This window comes from Elgaria multicarinata, chromosome 1 (assembly GCF_023053635.1).
Source record: "Elgaria multicarinata webbii isolate HBS135686 ecotype San Diego chromosome 1, rElgMul1.1.pri, whole genome shotgun sequence".
In the NCBI taxonomy this organism is placed as follows: Eukaryota; Metazoa; Chordata; class Lepidosauria; order Squamata; family Anguidae; genus Elgaria; species Elgaria multicarinata.
The window spans coordinates 189,470,193-189,491,454 of record NC_086171.1 but is presented as its reverse complement, the minus strand read 5'-3'; the positions used below and the strand labels follow the sequence as shown (position 1 = coordinate 189,491,454).

General features: G+C 43.1%; 1 protein-coding gene across 1 annotated transcript in view; it reads right to left on the bottom strand.

Annotated features, from left to right (window-relative positions):
• Positions 1 to 21,262, bottom strand: part of PLCG1 (phospholipase C gamma 1) — a 102,290-nt gene that overhangs the window by 14,653 nt on the left and 66,375 nt on the right. The window contains exons 14-25 of the mRNA XM_063145557.1: positions 20,772 to 20,894; positions 18,647 to 18,748; positions 17,369 to 17,556; positions 16,495 to 16,695; positions 14,918 to 15,037; positions 14,548 to 14,728; positions 13,678 to 13,755; positions 12,828 to 12,931; positions 11,529 to 11,625; positions 5,076 to 5,148; positions 3,278 to 3,435; positions 539 to 635 (exon numbers count right to left, since the gene is read on the bottom strand). Of these exons, the coding sequence (XP_063001627.1) occupies positions 539 to 635; positions 3,278 to 3,435; positions 5,076 to 5,148; positions 11,529 to 11,625; positions 12,828 to 12,931; positions 13,678 to 13,755; positions 14,548 to 14,728; positions 14,918 to 15,037; positions 16,495 to 16,695; positions 17,369 to 17,556; positions 18,647 to 18,748; positions 20,772 to 20,894 (1,522 nt within the window). The remainder of the gene's footprint in view (positions 1 to 538; positions 636 to 3,277; positions 3,436 to 5,075; positions 5,149 to 11,528; positions 11,626 to 12,827; positions 12,932 to 13,677; positions 13,756 to 14,547; positions 14,729 to 14,917; positions 15,038 to 16,494; positions 16,696 to 17,368; positions 17,557 to 18,646; positions 18,749 to 20,771; positions 20,895 to 21,262) is intronic.

Below are 21,262 nucleotides of genomic sequence, written 5' to 3'. Positions count from 1 at the left end.
GTGCATCACTGGAGTGCGACCTGGGAAGGCACAATCCTCTGACCCCCCCTCATGCATTGAAAGTTTGAATGAACAAATGGAAAATAAAAATCTCAAGGATCCACCCTCAGTTTTTCTGCAATAAGTTTGTTTATTTATTTATTTTAAAAAGTCAAATTGCTGCTTAGTTAAACTAGAGTCATGTGTATATGGCCTGAGAAGCTGAATTTAAATGTAACTTTGCAACGATTGCTTTGAACCACCTTCAAACCCCAAATAAATTTAAAAGGGCCAATTCATTTCAGCTCTGCATCGACTTTTGTGTTTTTGCTCCATGGTTACCCAATAACAAGAAAAGACTTATGAGGTGAGAGCTTTAGCCGTCACCCACGACATTTGGATTGGGAGATCAGCTGGTGCAGCGCTCCAAGCCTTCTGGTCCAACTAACTTCCACATCACAAGGCTGAGCTGGTGCCAGATGTTGGGTAATCAACTCCAGCTACGCAATGGGTTATTGAACAAAGTTCCCGATCCCTGCCCAATGGAATCTGCACTTACTCTCCTCATCAAAAGGAACAGGGCGGCAGTAGATGACTAGCTCAGAAAGCTCCAGGGCGATTTTCTTTCTCCTCTCCATCATTTTTCCTTCAGAGAGCTGCCAAAGGAGAAACAAACAAACAAACAAATAAAAAGACAGCAGGGTTCATAAAACGGGTGGGAGCACTGGAACAGGTACAAAACTGATTGCAAAATCAATGTTCAGTGATCGGGAGCAGCAAGACAACTGGACTCCACTGTGGTTTGGAAAATACATGGGATTTTTTGGGTCCATGTTTCTACAAAGGGAGACCTTGAAGGTCCCAGGAAGGTTTTTCCCCCTCCCCAATATTTTAAAAGAATATATAGAGCCCTTCATAGAGACAGCAGGGAAACAACTACTGTCAGGAATAGAGTAAGTGCGATGAGCTGAACCTTGCATTTCCCATCCATTATTATTCTGGCATTCATATAACGCTGGGATTTTGTCTGTTAGAATTCTGCCAGAACTCTGGAACTTGGCAACAGATTTTCCAAACTCCTCTGCCACTGGTGCTCCTGTGGAAAACCAGTCTGTGTGTGTGTGTGTGTGTGTGAGAGAGAGAGAGAGAGAGAGAGAGGAGGGGATGTATGTATGTATGTATGCAGTGTGTGTGTGTGCTTACTGTATATGTGTGTATATAAATGTATGTATGTATGAAAGAATATTTGAAGGGTGTCCTGGGAATACGAGAAGTTCTTCTCAGTTTTCAAAAGGAAAAAAGGAATCTCCTCCACTCCCTTCACCATCTTTATTTATTTATTTATTTATTTATTTATTTATTTATATTTATTACACTTATACACCGCTCCCATAGCCAGGGCTCTCTGGGCGGTTTACAGAAATTCTAAAATTTTGCAAAATTATGAAATTATACCATCTTGCAAAATTATGAAAATATATCTCTGGAAGAACAATGAATTCCGACATTTTGATAACATATCTGGTAAAGCAGAATCTCCACAATCCGAGATAGAATTTGGCAGAGGTTGATTCCATAAGCATTCCTAATGCTTAGTTCATCATGGGTAAAATATTCACACACACACACAGAATTTCTTTTCACCATTCTGGCAAGCCTGGAATTAAACAGCTGATAGGAGTCAGCTTCTAAGACCTAAACTACATATTCAGCAGCAGGCACAGGGCTGGGAACCCAGGCTGCTTCTTTTCTTCTGCAAAGCAGGAATCGGCATAATTTGCAGGTGAGAAATAGCAGGCAGGGGGTGACATTGAAAGTTTTCCACCTGCCGCTTTCCTGCATCTACCACCTCCCCTTCAAACAGCCTTTTCCAATTTGACACGGCAAACACACATCTAGGCAGTTTACAATCATAAAAGAACAACAACAAGAATAACAACAACATAACCAACCCAGAACTAAGGCCTCAGCTAGACCTAGCGGTCTAGCGGGACGGAGGGGTGAAGATCCTGCGTTTTTTTTATTGCGAGATCTCCCCCTCTATCACATGCAGCGTCCAATGACCTCAGAGGGAAAGGGGTCGTGTCCACCATTTTTTAAAAAAAGATGCAGCAGCGCACGAGCGCTTGTGCGCAAAAGGCAAGTTGTGTGTTTTTTTTAAATAAACATTTCCTTGCTCTTCCCACCACAGCCCCGATGGGCAGGTCCCAGCTCCTCGCGAGGAACCGCAAGGAGCCGGGACAAACCAAGACGCCTGGCCACACGTTCCACGGAAAAATTAGGCCTAAAGTGGAGGGCAAGATCCTGGGGCAAGGGAGGGCTCATCCCTCCCTGATCCCAGGATCCCCTTTAGTGGACGCACAGGGACGATCCCGGGGATCGCCCCGGGATAAAGCCCCGTCTAGCTAAGGCATAAAAATAAAAATACAATAACAAAAAAATCAAAGTAGCACAGTATTAAACATTTACATTTTTAAAACGGGGCAGGGAGCAATCCTATGGCTCCTAGACAGAGTTTTTAGGCCATAGGATAGTTCGGATTTCTGGATCCACAGAATCTAAGCTCCCTGCCCCCTCCCTCTCTCCGCTGGCGCAGAGAGAACCGTGCTGGTGACCTCGGAGAGGAGGGAAAGGGGGTGTGCCGGTTGGTGGGGAGGGGTCTGGAGAGGCCAGCTTATGCCATATCCCCAGGCTCCTTCCCTCCTGCTCCAATGTTCCCCAGGGAAACAGGTGAAAAAGCCCATCTAGCCCAAATGCAAAGTGGGAGGAATGTGGAAGTGAAGATCACATCTTTTGCTCCTCCCACCCTGCATTGCATGGCCTTAAGCCTCTGGGTTAGGAAGCATATAGCCATGGTACAGTGGTTAGAGTGTTGGACTGGGAGTCGGGAGATCCGGGTTCTAGTCCCCCTCTTGGCCATGGAAGCTCACTGGGTGACTTTGGACCAGTCACTAACTCTCAGCCCAACCTTCCTCCCAGGATTGTTGTTGTGAGGATAAAGTGGAAAGGAGAAGGATTATATACACTCCCTTGGGTTTCTTGGTGGAAAAAAGGCAGGATATAAATGTAATAAATAAAAATATGAAATAAGGAGCCAGCAGTAAAGCTAATAAACAGAGCAATAGATTAAAGATTGAATGCCTGCTGGAAAAGGAAGGCCTTAATGTATATACAATTAAGACACCAGGCAGATCTCCCTGGCAAGGGCATTCCACAGAAGACCTCTGTGGGCAATGGCATCCAAAATGGCTTTTGCCTCTCTGAATTACAATGTTTTAGGACCGGCAGCACATCTTACCCTGGCATCAGCAGTCTGGGCTGCCTCACGGATCTTCTTCACCCAGTCCAACAGGTCTTCGTGTGTGTCAGCTGCTACGTCCAGGGACCATCGCGAGACAGAAGCCATACTGATAGAGAATACAAACATGCGGTTGTTCTTCCCCTCAGGGCGGATGGCTGTGGGGGGTGGGAAATGATATTTGCAACTCATTATTAGGTCATGGGGACACAGGGCACTGCCTTCCTCCACATCCCCGCAGCCATAAATATGGCGAGGAGAAGTGATTTGTGACAAACTGAGACCTCCAGCCCATAAGTTCTCAATAGCATGCAGGTAGCACAGATCATACCGACATTATTTTCGAAAGTAAGGAGAAACAACAGATGCAGAAGATTAGAAAGAGACGTCAATTTAGTCCTAGTTCCTTGCTGTTCATATCAGATACTGTCCACAGTATTTTTAAAGGCAACTACAGTGATCTTCAACCTTTCCAGACCAAGGGCCAACTTTTAATTCTCTTCTGCAATTTAGGGCCCATTTTAAAACTTTACATTTACTTTTCTTTGCTATTTCTACTTTGTATACTTTGGTCCATATTCCTCCTACCCTTCTTTCTCCCTCTCTCTTACATAAGATGGTTAGGAAGGTAGACAGGAAGCAGCCTTATACTTGGGTCAAACTATCTGTTCATCTGGCCCAGTACAGCCTAATCTGACAGGCAGTGGTTTTCCAAGGTCTCTAGCCGGGGTCTTTCTCATCACCTGCTCCCTACTCCTGATTGAAAACCTTTGTACCCCACCTTTCCTCAATGAGCCCAAGATAACTAACGACACAAGTTAAAACAATAGCCATTTTTAAAAACTGTATGACAAAAACAATAAACAGAACAGTCGTAAAATACTCAAAAGTATTTTTAAAAAGTTCTAAAAATGCAAACAACTATACAAGCGTAACAGTGAAATCTACATCAAAACAGGAACAACTACCTGGAGGTTACCTGGAGATGCCAGGGACTGGATTTGGGCCCTTCTACATTCGAAGCGTATGTTCTGCCACTGAACTATGGTCCCTGAACTATGGTTTTGGCACTTTCGGAACCATCCACTTCAGTTGACTGATGACCTAGCCAATCTGGACTACAACGCCAGTTCCAGCCAGTATGGGAGTTGTCAGAAATTACGGGAGTTCAGCCCAAAACATCTGGAGGTCACCATGTTGAGTAGACCTGAGCTACACTATCAACTCAACTCACTATATGACTCACTATACCAACGTCCTCAGGGGTAATATAGAAGATGCAAGATGCAGCCTCATGGAGATACATGGATAAGTTGCCTGAGAGGTGGTGCTTAGTAGAAAAAAAAGCAGCTCAACAGAACTGTTGATTAAGCAGAGCCTGTGCCACTTTCTACCAGATTAGCTTTTTCTGGGACCCGTCTCCAGAACCAGCAGATGAGTGAGCTACCTATTCTTCTGTGTGAGAATGTCACATGCGAATCACCGGTGTGCAGACCTTGCCCTACAATCAGATACATGGAACTCCAGATTTCCATTTTCACACCTAGATTTGACTGCAGCCAAGAGTGCAATAGGTGTGTAAAGGGACAGAATAACCCCGCCTCTGCAATTCTTGCTAAATTTTAACACCTAAAATAGTCCTGCGTGGGTGGAAGGCAGCTTTGATTATTTAGCAACACAAGCCTTTTTCCCTGGAACAAGAGAAGTTGTACACTAGCAAGGAAAAGGAGTTCTCGGGAATTAATCAGGGCCTAAGATCAAAGTTAGCGATCCCTTCCTGCCTTCTCCATCCACTTACCAATCTGACAGGATGGTACATCCAGGACACCTCCAAGCATGTCTCCCAGGGGGCTGTTTTCATCTAGCTGCTCCTGGAAGCAAGACCGCAGCATATTACTACATTCCCTTTACATTCTACAGTTGGCCTGCCTTGAGAGCTTCAGGGCAGACAATAGCACTCATTCATATGAATGCATTTGGTTTGTATATAGTCAATCATTACAAAAATGCTAAAAATGCCTATCCTTGACTTAGCTGCTTCTCCATTTCCACCCAGTGAGCCCTCTTCCACACCCATGCTCCTGTCTCTGGGTTGTATCCAATGCTTGTCCTTCTTAGAGTAGACCCATTGCAATGCATGGGACTTAAGTTAGACTAACTGGATATAGCTCTCCAGCTTCTATGTCCACCACTGTCCCATGTAATTTGTGAGTAGCCAAGTAGAGCCAGTCACCATCCTCTGGGCAAGGATTGTATGGAATTAAATAGATGCTGAAGACGAGCAAAACAAAATCTAGATAAAATTTATCCAGCATCTCATACAAATCCTTTTATCCACACATATCATCTCATAACTGCAGATGTTCCCAATCATTATCAGCATTATCAATATCATCGTGTATTTCTATTCTGCTTTTCCACAACACCTATTCAAGGAAGAGATTACAACACTAAAATGGTGCTCAGAGCCCTTATGACAGCAAAAAGACTTATACTATCACATTGGCAGGACAAACCCACACCTCCCATAATGCAATGGATTGAGGACTTAATAATATTATCAACTTTTGAATGGGCGTTATATAGACGCAACTTTCAAGTGGATAAATATTCAGATATCTAGTCTGCTTTTCTTGAAACCTTTGTATAACCCCCCTTATTTAATGAATGGTACATATGATGGAAAATGACAATAATTTTATATATGTAATGTATGAGAGGTTTTTTTTTCATTCTCACAATGCATTTTCTGTTGTTTTGTTGATATACACAATAATATTTTTTTTTAAAAAAAAAGGTCAATAAAAACACAGACAGCAGATAAAACACCTTAAAACAAATTAATTAAGCTGATAGGGGTTAAAAGTATAACAACTTGACAGGCAAAATGCCTGCAGAAAAGTCCATATACAATGATGGGAGGCCATCAGAGAGCAGGCGAGGGAGGACGCCCTAGGCAGGGAGTTCCAGAGCCTCGGCCTGGCCAGAGAGAATGCCCTGTCCCACGTCCCAGCCAAATGCAATTCAGATGTTGGTGGGACATACAGGAGAACCTGAACAGAAGGTCTTAATGGGCAGGTAGGCTCATAAGGGAGAAAGCAGTCCTTTAGTGTTGGGTTATTGTGCCAGAACTTTTTTCTTTCTGGAACTCTGTTTGTGCTCAGAAACAAACACACATCACGCAGGTTTTACACAGCAGAGCTGGTTTATTTCCTTCAGGCTTCTGTGCAGTTCAATTCAGATCAGTTCAGATCAGCACACTGAGGCATACACAGAGAGCAGTGATCATAGAGCAGTGATCAGTAAGCAGTGATCAGATCCATTTTACACAAGTGAGAAACTATATACAGATCTACACAATTCTTATCTACATTACATACAGCTGTGATGAGGCTAACTTAGAATCTTGGCAAGGTTCCCAGAACAGCCTCTATCTCAAGGTAATTGCCCACAGATAGACTTTCTCTGTTTAACCCTGAGATAGCCATACACACACAATTTTAATGACTAAGCAAGTATTTCTTTCATATACTTAACAGTCCTCCTCTTGCGCATGTTGTTTAAATTGTGTTACAATCTGAGACCCAGCTTTAAAAGCATCTCTTTGTGTTTTACCATTGATACTGGTTTTGTGAATAAATCAGCCAACATCATTTCAGATGGACAATATTCAAGCTTAATCCAGCCCTTCTGAATTATATCTTTCACATGAGAATAACGAACATCCACATGTTTAGTTCTTGGTTTACACTTTTCAGATGTAGCCATACTAATACATGCCTGATTATCCTCAAATATGGTTACTGGTGTCTCAATTTCCAACCTTAGATCAGCAAATAATTGTTTATACCACTCAATCTCATTACAAGCCAGAGATAAACTGATATATTCTGCTTCTGCACTAGAGGTTGCTACACAATTTTGTTTTCTTGTATACCAATCAATCAAGGATTGATTGTAAAAGAATGCTGCTCCACTGGTAGACTTTCTATCAATTGCGTTAGCCCAGTCAGCATCTGCATAAACACAGAAATTTCCATCTTTGTGTGTAGATATTTCCAATTTGTGATTAATTGTACCTTTTAGATATCTCAATACACGTTTTACAGCTGTCCAATCAGTTACAGAAGGTTTTGTCATTTTTCTGCTTAAAAGATTTACAGCAAATGTAATATCTGGTCTACTTAGGTTTGCTAGATAAAGTAAACTTCCAATCACACTCTGATATTTCTGTATGTCTTCCATTTCAGTACTGTCTGTCTGATTTTGAAAATCAGTGACCATAGGAGTAGCAACAATTTTACAATTCTCCATGCTGTGTTCTTCCAGCAATTTTTTAATTTTGCCACTTTGTTCAATCAGAAATGACCCTGTGTTAGAATCTTTTGAAATTTGCATTCCCAAATAACTTTTCACTGAACCAAGGTCTTTTAACTCAAAATGTCTTTGCAGCTGGTTTACAAATGTGTTTTTCTGTTCTTCTTCATTAAAAACCAGTAACAAATCATCTACATAAATCAGCAGATACACTACATTTGAACCATCCTGTTTTGTGTACAAACAATGATCAGCTTTGCTTTGTTTAAAACCTATTTTGATCAATACATTGTCCAGTTTCTTATTCCAACACCTTGCTGCTTGCCTCAAACCATATATGGATTTTTTCAATTTACAAACTAACCCTGGATTTTTAACAAAACCTTTTGGTTGAGTCATGTAAATTTCCTCTGTTAAATCTCCATATAAGAAAGCTGTTTTGATGTCAAAATGAAATACATTCAATTGTTTTTCTGCTGCAATTTTTAACAAAAGTTTTACACTTGAGTATTTTGTTGTAGGTGCATAAACTTCTTCAAAATCTATTAGATATTTTTGAGCAAATCCTCTTGCTACCAATCTTGCTCTGTAACGTTCCACCTGTCCTTTCTCATTTTGTTTTACTTTGAACACCCATTTACAGGTAATGGCTTTACGACCTTCAGGTAAAGGTACTAGCTCCCACGTTTCATTTTTTTCCATTGCTCTGATTTCCTCTGACATTGCTTCATGCCAGCCCTGAGCTTCTGTAGGTTCCATTTCCTGAATTTCCTCAAATGAAGTAGGTTCATAGGCTATTAGTAAAGCTCTATGAGAAACCTGTTTGCTTTGGTATTCATCTGAGTAACGAATTGGAGCTTTGCGTTCCCTTTCTGATCGTCTTGGCATAGTTACAGGCATAGTTTCCTCCTTTACAGTTTCTTCCCCCTCCCTCTCTTGCTGAGATTGTTCAGGAATTTCTTCTGTTTCTACAGCTTTCTGTTCTACAGGCAAACTTACATACTGTTTTGTTTCCTGCATTTGTTCATGAAAAACTACATCTCTGCTCACAATTACACTTTTGTGATATGGAGACCACAAACGATAGCCTTTTGTTTGTGTATCATATCCCAACAGTTTACATTCCAAACCTCTCTGAGCTAGTTTTCCTGGTCTGTTTTCTTTCTGAATATGAGCAAAACATTTACTTCCAAAAACCCTTACATGTGACACTCTAGGTTTTCTTTTGTAAAACATTTCATATGGGGTTTTTTCATGTACAGAGTGGTAAAGCCTGTTTAACAAATAATTTGAGGTGGACAAAGCTTCTGCCCAGAACAGATTAGACAATCCTGACTCTTTCAATAGAGCTCTTAACATGTTCTGCAAGGTTCTGTTTTTCCTTTCTGCAACTCCATTTTGAAATGGTGAATATGGAGCAGTAAGGTCATGTTGTATACCCTCATCACTGAGGAATTTTTTAAATTGGTTGCTGAGAAATTCACCTCCCCGGTCCGTTCTTAGATTAGCTATAGGTTCTTTAAATCTATTTTTACTCCACTTAACAAAGGCTTTAAACTTTCCAAAAGTTTCACTCTTCTGTTTTAACACATACACAAATCCAAATCTACTGTAATCATCAACAATAGACAAGAAAAATCTGCTTCCTCCTTGACTTGTCTCAAAAGGACCTGCAAGATCTGCATGTATTAATTCAAAAATTCTTTTTGTTGTTCTCACACTATGTTTTGGAATGTTTGACTTATGACACTTGGTTTCACTGCATACATTACATTCTACATAGTTAGAACATGGTTTGATTTTCACCCCTTCACACAATTCTGGAATCTTAGAAATTGTTTTATAGTTAGCGTGACCAAACCTTTTATGAGTTAAATGGATGCACTCTTGGTGTGGTTTGCAATTGGCTATTGTTTTTGTTGTGACTTTGCTGGCTACAACTTCATTTTCTGTACAAGTATTAATCACATACAAAGATTCTTTCATTATTCCCTGCACACACACCTTGTTTCCCTGTTTTATAGTACAATTTTCTTCAGTAAAACAAACCTCATACCCCATTTCTGTTAACTGAAACACACTTAGAAGGTTTGTTTCTAATTCTGGTACATATAAAACACTTTGTAGTTCAACTCCCAGACAATCAAAATATACATTACCCACACCACAAATCTGGATTTTTGTTCCATTTGCAAGGGTAACACACTTTTGCTTTGAAGTAGAAGTTTCCAAGGTTACAAATGAAAGTTTGTCTTTTGCCATACTTATTGAAGCCCCAGAGTCCAAAAACCAAGGATTCATTGTCTCTTTGATTCTTGCTAGAAGACACTTCTTTTTTGATTCAGCTTCATTCATGTTGTTTTCTTCTCTCCACTTTGCTGTTGACTGCTTTTTCTTCTTGTTGTTGCAATCCCGCCTTAAGTGTCCTGTGGAACCACAGTTAAAGCATTTCCTTGCCTTTAATGCAGCCACCACATCAGAAGTTTTATGGCTTTGTTGAAATTCAGCCACAGGAAGTTTAAGGCTCTGTTGTTTTGAAGCTTGTCTTCTTTCATAGGTTTCCAGTAGTTTTCCAGCTACATACTCGAGGGTTAAATTTTTCTCCTCTTGACTTTCCATCATGGTGACAACCGCGTCGTACGATGAATCAAGACTTGACAAAATCACATAGACTTGGTGTATAGTTGTAAACTCCATCCCTCGTGCCCTGAGTTGATTGAAGATTTCTCTCATGCTTTTCAAATGGTTTGACATAGACTCCCCTGGTTTCAGCTTCATTCCATACAGCTTCCGGGTTAGAATTACTTTACTGCCCGCTGTTTCTCTTTGATATACAGCTTGTAGCGCATTCCAGCACTCTTTTGATGTATTCAAAAACTGAATGAAGGAAATTTGAGAGTCTTCCACAGCTAATGCAATAACTGCCATTGCTTTTGCATCGTCCTTAAACCATTTAGCATTCTGTGGATCTGCTCTATCTGGTGGATCCTCTGTGACTACATACCACAGTTCAGCCTGAATCAGATACATTTGCATTTTGTAAGACCATAATGCATAGTTAGAGTCATTCAGCTTTTCTAACAATTGATGCAAACCAGACATATTAGCTCCTGCCATTTCCTCTGCTTTAGGAATTGGTATCTCACCGTCCTCCTGCTCAGAGTCCTCCTCAGAGTCAGCCAACTGAGATTTTTCCTCACTTTGCAGCACTGGCTTTAGCTTGATGTCTTCCTTCATCAACAGTTTTCTGTTTTAGCAGACTCCTGGTTCTGGTTCTGATACTGCACCATTCCCATCAAGTTCTGGTTCTTCTGCCTGGGTTAGGCTGGCGTAGACTTGCCTGGACTGGACTGGGCCCATAACCTTTGTTGGGTTATTGTGCCAGAACTTTTTTCTTTCTGGAACTCTGTTTGTGCTCAGAAACAAACACACATCACGCAGGTTTTACACAGCAGAGCTGGTTTATTTCCTTCAGGCTTCTGTGCAGTTCAATTCAGATCAGTTCAGATCAGCACACTGAGGCATACACAGAGAGCAGTGATCATAGAGCAGTGATCAGTAAGCAGTGATCAGATCCATTTTACACAAGTGAGAAACTATATACAGATCTACACAATTCTTATCTACATTACATACAGCTGTGATGAGGCTAACTTAGAATCTTGGCAAGGTTCCCAGAACAGCCTCTATCTCAAGGTAATTGCCCACAGATAGACTTTCTCTGTTTAACCCTGAGATAGCCATACACACACAATTTTAATGACTAAGCAAGTATTTCTTTCATATACTTAACATTTAGGTATTCAGAAGGCCTTATTTCAAGTCCAAAGCTCAAATTGAGCTCTCCCCGCAATCTAAAGGTGGACTCTTTGTTAGAAGAAACTTCGAACCTTTCCAGCTCCCTCTTCCCCATCCATCCAAAACGAATGCTCACCTCCCTCTCAGCCTCCAGGCCAGTTGGGCTAACGATTTCTTCTACATAGTTAGATGGAAACCACAGCTGCTTCTTACCCTCATAGTCTCCTCTCCACCTGGGAGAAACAAAAATGTGCACATGCAAAGATGTAAATATTCAACACAAAAATAAAAAATCCAATATTCTGTATTAAGAAAAACAAAATCCTTTAACGTGTGGCATTAAGCAGACCTGGAGAGCTTACTAAATTAGGCAATATGCGGGGGGGGGCATCAAGAGTGGAGTAGGGAGGAGTATACACTCTGCAAACTGGTACCCTGCTTTGGTTGCGAGGAACAGGAAATAAAGTTATCAAACCTCTGCTCTGTCATTCATAGGAAAAACACTAGAGATTTCCAAAAACATTACCCTTTACTAAAGTGCTCTGACTCAAAAGTGTTCCTGGTTAAGGGCTAAACTTGATGCTCAGCAACAGACCCTGAGCCTAGAGATGTTCTTCTTCACACAGAGCATAGTTTAACTATGGAATTTGCTACCACAAGATTTAGGGATGGCCACAAATTTGGATGGCATTAAGGGGGGATTAGAAAAACTCATGGAGGATAAGGCTTATCGAATGGCTACTAGTCCTGATGGCTGTATGTTATCTACAGGATCAGTGGCAGGATACCACAGTTGCTGGGGAACATGACCAGGGGTGTGCTATTGCACTCATGACCAACTTGTTGGTCTCCCACAGGCAGATATTTGGCCACTGTGTGAACAGAAGGCTGGATGAGATGGGGCCCTTGATCTGATCCAGCACGGCTCTTACGTTCTTAGAAACCCACATTATTTATTATTTATTTATTTATTTATTACATTTCTATACCACCCAGAGCTCTATGGGCGGTTCACAAAAATTATTCACATTATTCCCAAATGGCTACAAAGCAGCAGGGGAAGGGTACAATTTGGAGGGGAGAAGCAGTAGGCAGGAGAAAGAGTTGTGAAGGAAAAGTGGTGGGTGGGGAAAGGGTGAAGCCCAGCACTTCTTTCCTTCAAATTTCCCTCTCTGCTGGCTGCCATTCAGCTATTTGGCAATAGACTAGGTTCCCAGACCTGAGTCTGCCACTGAACATATAGGTTCAGCTCTAAATGCGAGGCACAGATCCAGCTTAACACCTTACACGTTTAAAACACATAACAGGGCAAAGCTCCTTTAAAAGCTGATCTCTGAACTGGGGAAATCAGCAAATGATTTCCGGCTACTTGAAAATGTGATTGCGGGAAGAGCTTTAAAAAGGACTCAGGATCTGGAGAGTAGGGGATACTCACCAGCCTCCTTCTTGTTTTTCCACGTTCTGGATGACAGCATTTTTTGTAAAAGTGAGCTCGTCCTCCCGCTGAGCCTTGTAGTCAAACAAAGCCTTAACAGCACACTAAAGTAACACGGAAGAATGAAGCTGAATGATCACTGCAAACACTGGAGGTATTAGGGTAAAAACGTCAATGAAAAGAAGGGAGGCAATTATTGCCAAGGAATTATGCAAGAACCCTCTTATGATTACATGTCATATCCGATCCCTAGTGGCCAAGTGTTCCCATGGAGGCCTGGGTCTGGCTCCAAAGCTGATGGACCAGGCCTCGCATGCCTTGACCAAAAACCTGAATGCCAGGCCTGTCTCGGTGCACAGGTAGAAGAGAAACTGAGCAGCACCACACCTCTATTCCATCCAGTGCCCTTTTCCCAATGAAACCCATCCTCCCCAAAAGTTGCTATTTGCCCCGATACTGAGAACATAATAAATCAATAATATGTGATAATAAACCAATGCACAAAGCACCCAGCTTGCGTGTTGGTTTGTTTTCCCAATCCCAACTGAGGGGCTCAAAGGATTCAGCAAAACATATTTATTCTTATTTCATCTTACATTTATATCTCACCATTTTTCCTCTTGCAAGGAACCCAAGACAGCTTACACAGTCCTCCTCCTCTACATTTTATCCTCACAGCAACCCTGTGATGTAGGTTAGGCTGGGAGTCAGTGACAAACCCAGATCTCCCCAAGTCCCAGCCCAATATCCTAACCACTACACCACATTGGCTCCATTTGGTCAGGCGATGGTCTCAGCCTAGTCCCTGTTGTAATAAGATATACCCTAAGACGCTAGGGAAATACAGTACCTTGAAAGTTGGCATAGGGTTGGCCTCAACATAAAATGCCGAATCCCGTCCTCCATAGAGAGCACCATAATCTGGCTCCTGGTGAACAAAGGAAAAAGGGTGAGTCTGTCAGTATGCCTTCCCCTGCTAGTTATTTGGGCAAGGATCACAGGAGATAAGAGGTAGCTATGGCCACTTATCAACCCACCAGGGTGCTTGAGAAGCTGACAGAGTAAACCGGTGAGCTAAAAAGGGGGTTACAGAAGGAGAGAATCTATGCATGACTCACTGCAACAAGAAAAGCACTGCTAAGTCCAGGCTAGGTAAGAAACACATTTTTATTCCCTAGCTGGGCAGTATCAGAGACCATCCAACAATGGGCATCATTTCCATAGAGCTATATTATAGAACAGGGGTAGGCTGAAGATAGATCTGGATCTACTGGGCACTTTTGGGGTGATTTGCAGTAGATCACCAAAGATTTCTGACCCCTGTTTAACAATAGCAGCAACAAAAGGCCTTTTCTTTGCCCTCCCCCACCCACTTCTGAATTATACTGTTGACATGAAGAAAGCGTTACAAGCAATGAAAGAAAGCATTATACTCCTGGAGTAACCAGGAGTGGGTTTTGGTGTGGAAGCCCTGTGAGCTCTGTTCAGTTATGGTACTCAAAGGAATTCCGGTGCTTAGACTCCTTTAATTCTAAGTGCCATGCCTTTGTGCATCAGGCTGCAGTTGGTGTACCTGGAAGTTCCAGTAAAAAGCAAAATAGATCCTGCAAACCAGAAGTTTCCCCCCACTCCCCCATTCTGAAAAACGAGGTCCGTCCCATTCCCAGCCCAAGAGGAAGACACTGGACTCCATCCAGTCCATGCCTAACGCCACACTCACCGCCGTCCCAAACTTCTCTAGGGTTTCCTCATTAATCGAATACCTCAACTTCATCTTGCGGTACAGTGGGTGCTTCTCATAGTAGCTGACTAAATCCACCAGGCTGTCGAACTCGGAGCTACCCAAGAGGACTGTCTGGTTATCCTGCTGCACTCGGCAGTGCTTGATCTTCCCTTCCGCCCTGGGGGACAAAAGACCAGCGGAACAAGTGACCAGAGAAACCCCTTCCCAAACAACAACGTGATGGTGGATGGAGAGTGTTGTGGGTGGGCGGTGGGGGCGGTGGGAGGGAGTTTATTTTCCCCTCCATTGCAACAAAGTCGGTGCACATGCAAAAAATAAATAAATCCATAGCCTACGAACTACTCACCGAAAGGAGATCGCATAGGAGTTGGCCTCAATCCTCTTGCGCACCAGGAAGGCTCCATCCCGCGGCACCCTCATCAGCATGCGCTCAGCCTGAATCCGGGTGAGATTGGCATGGTACCACCTGGAGGTAACAATACTGCAATGTCAGCGAACGGTTGGAAAGCAATACCTGGTGAAAGTTTGGACGTCAGGATTAAATTTCATAGAACAAAAAGGAGAGAAAACGTGTTGCTTTCCCTGTAGATTTAAAGCTATGGTTTCATCACACACACTGGCTAATGCAGCATTTACCAGCCGAGACTACTCATTTACTGGGGCCTCATGATTAAGTGATCAGAAGTGGGGCACAGATGGCTCCCAAAGGCCCTGCCCTCTAAAGTGTAAATACACCCCTCACCCTGGCAGAGACAAAGAGGCAAAGGTTACATTTGCCCATATCTCAGCCATGGTGAATGCTAGCATAATCCAGCTTCAGTCAGTGCAGGTATAGGTAGGTTTCACGCTTAGGGGATTTTTGGCACAGTAGGATATTGCAGACATAATCCTCAACAATGGGTAAGAGCAGGGGGAATTGCCATACTATTCGAGGGAAAATGAATTGCTCCTGAATTCTTAATTATGAGTTATGCCTTTCTTATGCTATTAGAGGCAGCTTCGTAACTTAAATTCAGCATATTCCTCTCACATATGAGAAGAATCAACAAGGCGAACTGCTCCTTACTAGATGAGGATAATCAACAAAGTGACCTGCTCTTTGCAAGTTTTCTGTATTTCCAAACCAGGATCCAAAATGGTTTCAGCCTACCCCAACCTGGTACTTTCCAGACGTGTTGAACTACAGTTCTCATCAATCCCTGCCATGCTGTCTGGGGAAGATGGGAGTTGTAGTCCAACACATCTGAAGAGCAGCAGGTTGAGGAAAGCTGGTTTAGATAATAGATTTTATTAAAATCATCCGTGTCTAAGTAGAGCAGCAAGTTTTGAGCTGCACAGAAACAGTGCAGACTAGTTAAATGGATCAGAGTAGTTAAAGTTTCTACAAAATTGTCAAGTGATATAAAACTGTCTTTATTTGGAGACCTCTGGCCAGTTTGTCTTATATGTTAACCAAGTTGTGGAGAACGGTCTAAAGGCAGGAGACGTATTTAAGTTTTGTAGGAGGTATTTCATTTTCTTTAAAATATTTGCATTTCGCCTTTTCAATAAAATGCCCAAGGTGGCTCACAAAACAGCATAAAAATACCCCCCCCCCCAAAGCAAGTCAAGAATACGCAACAATCGCTAGAAGGAAAGGCAGATACAGCAGTTAAAGTAGCATAAAACTACAAAGATGTAGTTCCTTTTCTGAAACTTACTAGCTTAGGTGGAATGTCAAAGGGCAACAGAATCAACCAAAAGGAAACCACAGCCATGAAGACAGAGCTATATCCAAAATCAGCACTTAAGGTGCTAAATCACAGGTACGCTGCTCCAAATCGATCCCAGTGCTAATGCTGCAAAGGCAGTGATGTTATGGCCGTTCCCAAACAAGTAAAAGGAAACAAGCAGAGCTGTTGATACTACATTCCCATTGCTTACTCCTTGCTCTCGTGGGCGTTGGTCTGTGGCACCGGTTCAGTCAACCTCATCTCAAATTCATTGCACCTGAGCGGAACCTGCTGATAATGGGTGATGAGGTCATAGAGACTGTTGAACACCAGGTTATCAGTGAGGAAGAATTTGGGGCTGCCAGCATCCTGCCGGGAATGGATCCGGCAATGTTGCACTTTCCCATTGCGCCTGCATACAAAAAAAAGGAGATTAACAGGGCATTCTTATGCATACCTACTCTAAAGTAAAATCCCACTGTATTAAATGGAGCGTACAGCCTAGTAAATGGGTTTAGGTTTGCAGCCTAAGTTTGTTTTTTCTTTAATTTCTTCTTCTAGGTTAGGTTCGCCAGGCGCAATGTTGGCGTGGGGGTGGGATATGTATGCATTCAATAAGAACAAGTTTCTATCCCTCAATATTAAAACCTAAAAACACCTGGGCAACTACAGCGAAAGGTTTAGAAATCCAATGGTTCCTAGGATCAATGCAAAGCTCTCCTGCACCCAGCAAAAAATCCAGTTTCTTCCAGCGACTGTTTCTAAAGCGCAGCAGACTCAGGACTGATTGTGAGAGATGGGGTCAAATTCCCTCTCCCAGCAATGAAGCTCACCGGATGGCTTCGGGCAGGATGATGATGATGATTTAACCTAGTCCTTTAGGTGACTAAGTTACCAATTACTCATAGGTATGGGGTCAAATATTGCAAACAGTGCAGAAAATGCTATACCGACGATGTAATGCCTCCTAGATGCACAGCTAGGGATTAGGAGAATGGTTCATGCCTGTGAAACGGTGCATTTTGGTTACAGATCTAGCTACAGAGCAGGCGGAGGCTTCAATACCATACCCCAGAGATGCTCACCAGAAAGAAAGGGTGTAATCACCAACAAAGGTCTCACTCTCTCGCACCAGGAAAGAGCCATCGGGGGCCCCAGTCTCGATGCAGTACTCAGTCAATAGCCGCTCTGCGATGTGGCGCCCATCACGCCCCGCGCCCAACTTGCCATGGAACCACTTTTCAGTGGAATGGAGTTCGGTGCTGTTGCTTGCCTAGCATGGGAACAAAACGTAGGCTCAACAGGTGAGTTGCCTGTAGATGAGACTGGCTCCGTGTAAAGGCAGAGCCACTACCAGGACGTTGTTTTGGAATCCAACTTCCTTTCCCTCTAGTGAAAACATCTCCTTTCAGATTCCAGGCGTTCAAACCCAGGATTGAGCCTAGCAGGTGGACAATACTCTCATGAGCCTCCCAAATCCTCCTCCACATGCGATGACACCACAGCGTCACTGGACATATGAGGCTAAAGGGCTCGAGACTTGTAACTCCCGGACAGGCAGTGACAGTACGACAAAAAACAGTGTGCTTACGTCAGTGCACAAACAACTTCAGGCAGCCGTCTGAGGCAGCTTCGAATGTTTATAACTCCTGTTTCAAAAACTGACTGTGGCGGCCTCTGTGTGCTGAGCCTCACAGTTCTCTCCCTCCCTCCCTCTTCTAAAATAGCAGCCAGGGCAATCGCTCCGTAGCTTTTCCTCTTCACACTTTCCTCGCTGCAAGCAGAGAACTCGAGTGTGGGTTTGTCCTAACCCCAGTCTTCGCCCTGGCTTTCAACACTGGGCAGGGTGGAGAAGAAAGGTCCTGAATATTCCATTTTCCCTTGTGTGGGAGCCTAGTTACAATCCTGAGCTCTTCTCTTAGGAGAGACATTCAGCCTGGGTAAGACAAAGCACACCTCTATAGAAAGCTCGAAAAATCCCTCCGTTTTGGGTCTGGATAAAGTAGCTCCATCCAGGGTGATACAGCTCAGTAGAGCAGATACTTCGCATGATAACAGTTGTAGGTTCAATCCCAGCATCTCTGCGTAGGACTGGGAGGGAACCCATAGCCAGAACGCTTCGAGAGCCGCTGCCAGGCAATGCAGACCAGGGGTGCCACATGACTCAGCCAGCACACAGAAGAGCAGCTCTTCCCTGTGCCAGCCAATATTGTAGACAATACTGAGCTAGATGACCTGTGTAAGGCAGCTTCCTGTGCTCCAATGGAACCCTAGGAACTAGGCTCCCTGCATCGGAAGATGTTTCAACCATTGAAACAATTGAAGATGTTCAGTATCTCAGGAAAAATCATGGTTTCACATACCTCCTTTTGCTCCTCCTCATCTTCGTTTCCCATATCATTGGTTCTTTCCCCCGAGTAATAGATTTTGCTGCTGGTCAAGACAAAGTAATGAGAGTTCCAGTCCTGCAGAGAAACACACAGCAAACATGTTTATCCTACAACAACACTCCCGAGACCAAAGCATGTTAAGGCTTGCCTATCTGGATTGCAAAGGGATTGTAAGAAGTCGGGAAAAGAGTCTTACCTTGAGGTTATCATAAAACAGCTGCTGAGACAACAAGGTTAAAAATGGGGAGGCATTTTAAACACAAGCAGGTATTTGTTGGTGCTAACACGAAGTATTGTTTAGCAAATGAAGATGTTCGGTAGCTCAGAAAAAGTCACGTTTGGCAGCTTTATGAAAGAGATTTGCTAGCCTGAAAGCTAGGCAAGTGCAAAGAAGTTGCAGTCCCTATGCTGGACTCAGAATGTCTGGCATTGAGGAAGCATGTTTACTTGGCAAGGTGGCCCTAAGAATGGCCATCAGAATAAAGCTCTGGGTAGCCTATCCGAAAGTACCCTGTTCCTTCATATGATCCCACCCTTTCACCCTTGAGCTTAGAACAACCTCCAACCAGAATCTCTTGCCTCTTCAAATCTCCTCCAAATCCCACCTTTTCCATGAAGCCTTTGGCGCAACTGCCAGGATTAGGCAACTAGAAGGTATCTGGGTGGGGGGCATTTTTGCCTCCCCCATAGCTTCCCCATGGAGCACTGTGCTCTCTGCAGGGCACCCACCCACCCACCAACCCACAAAACATTGGTCCACCACTGAAATTGGATGGCAAACCACTATGACGTACTACAAAGATCAAATTTAGCTAGTTCTCACTCTAAATTTGATCCTTTTAGAGGTAAAATCTGTGACTTGTTTCCTGCCATCACATCATTCAGTGGCACAGGCACGATGCAGGCCACACTAAAGGTGGGGTACAGGGGCCGCATGTGGCCTGCAGTCCCCATGTTGCCCACCCCTGCCCTACTCAATCATCTTTACAGTACCAAACCCTGCAAACAAGCCCAAGTATGTGTAAATGACCATCATCCCAGACCCTGTGCCTGTTTATCACTGCTTCCCCTTCCTTTATTACTTCCTCTGGGTCAAATATAAGATTGTTTGGTCCTTGGGGCAGGGAACTGTCCTCTGGCACTCTCTAAAGCACCATGCACATAGATGGTAATTGTGTGTGTGTGTGTGTGTGTGTGTGTGTGCACATTCACACAGACAACAACTAAACAAAAGCTTAAATGTTGGAACTGCTTTCCTTTGTAAAATTACTACAGTGGGACTGAATCTTATTAGGGCATTATAAGCAGTGGTGTTTTGTTTTGTTGTTACACAACATACTGTTCCTATAGTCACTGTCCCAAGAAGGCCCATGTGATCATTTAAGGAAGCGTGCATCTTGGCTGGGCTGACATCACCTTCTGTCACTACACATACTGTTCCCCAAATCGACTGGCACGCCAGTCCCACCTGCCACGTTTACTTACTATGCTATGAAGCCATCCTGTTAACACCACATGCCAGTACCCAACTGTGTTTACAGGCTGGCCTGGTCTTCCTCTCCTTGCATACTAATGCACGTACATACTAATGTGCATGCATACTAATGTACAGTTACGTTATGGCCAGATCTGGGATGCTTTCAGCACCCAGATGCAGCACAGGGAATGGCAGAAGAAGGGAAGAGTTAGAGGTTTTGCAGGCATCAGATGGGTCCCTACTCATTTATTATTATTATTATTTATTTATTTATTTATTTATTTATTTATTTATTTATTTAGCACCATCAATGTACATGGTGCTGTACAGAGTAAAACAGTAAATAGCAAGACCCTGCCGCATAGGCTTACAATCTAATAAAATCATAGTAAAACAATAAGGAGGGGAAGAGAATGCAAACAGGTACAGGGTAGGGTAAGCAGGCACAGGGTAGGGTAAAACTAACAGTAGAAAGTAACAGTAGAAGTAGAAGCATTTATGGCAGAAGCAGGGATTTATAGCATTCCTGCCCAGCCGGGTTAATTGGTTTTAGATCATAAAGACCAACTAATTCTAGGAAACTTGTAGAGGGGTCAGAAGGAGCTGTAGAAAGAAACCCACATGATTGATGGGGTCTTCCAGGTAGAGGATTCCATTCTTTATCGAGTTGCTGATATCATTCTCTGAATACACAGCAGATGAAGGCACTTCTTCGTAAGCGCTGCCCTCTGCCAGTTTCTTGTGCTGCAATGAGAAGCAGGTATGTCAGTTTCTCTGAAAGAGAGCCCAGAAGAACTGGACTGGTGTTAAGCGTCATCTGCATTTCTGATGTCTCTAAAGAACCCACAAGGAATTCCATGGCAACAGTGCATAAGATTGTTCATGAAGCACAACAGAGTTTGTGCTTTAAGCCACTGCCCAGAACGCTTGAAATTTCATTAGCAGCCTATGGAATAAGAGCATTATTCAGTTTCTTTAGCAGGATAGTGAAATTTATTCACCTCTTTTGTGATGTAATAAATGTGATTCGGTGTTCTTTGTACAATTCTCCCACCCCAACCAAGAGAGCTATACACATGTATATCCTTACCTAGTTAATGGCCAGGAATTTA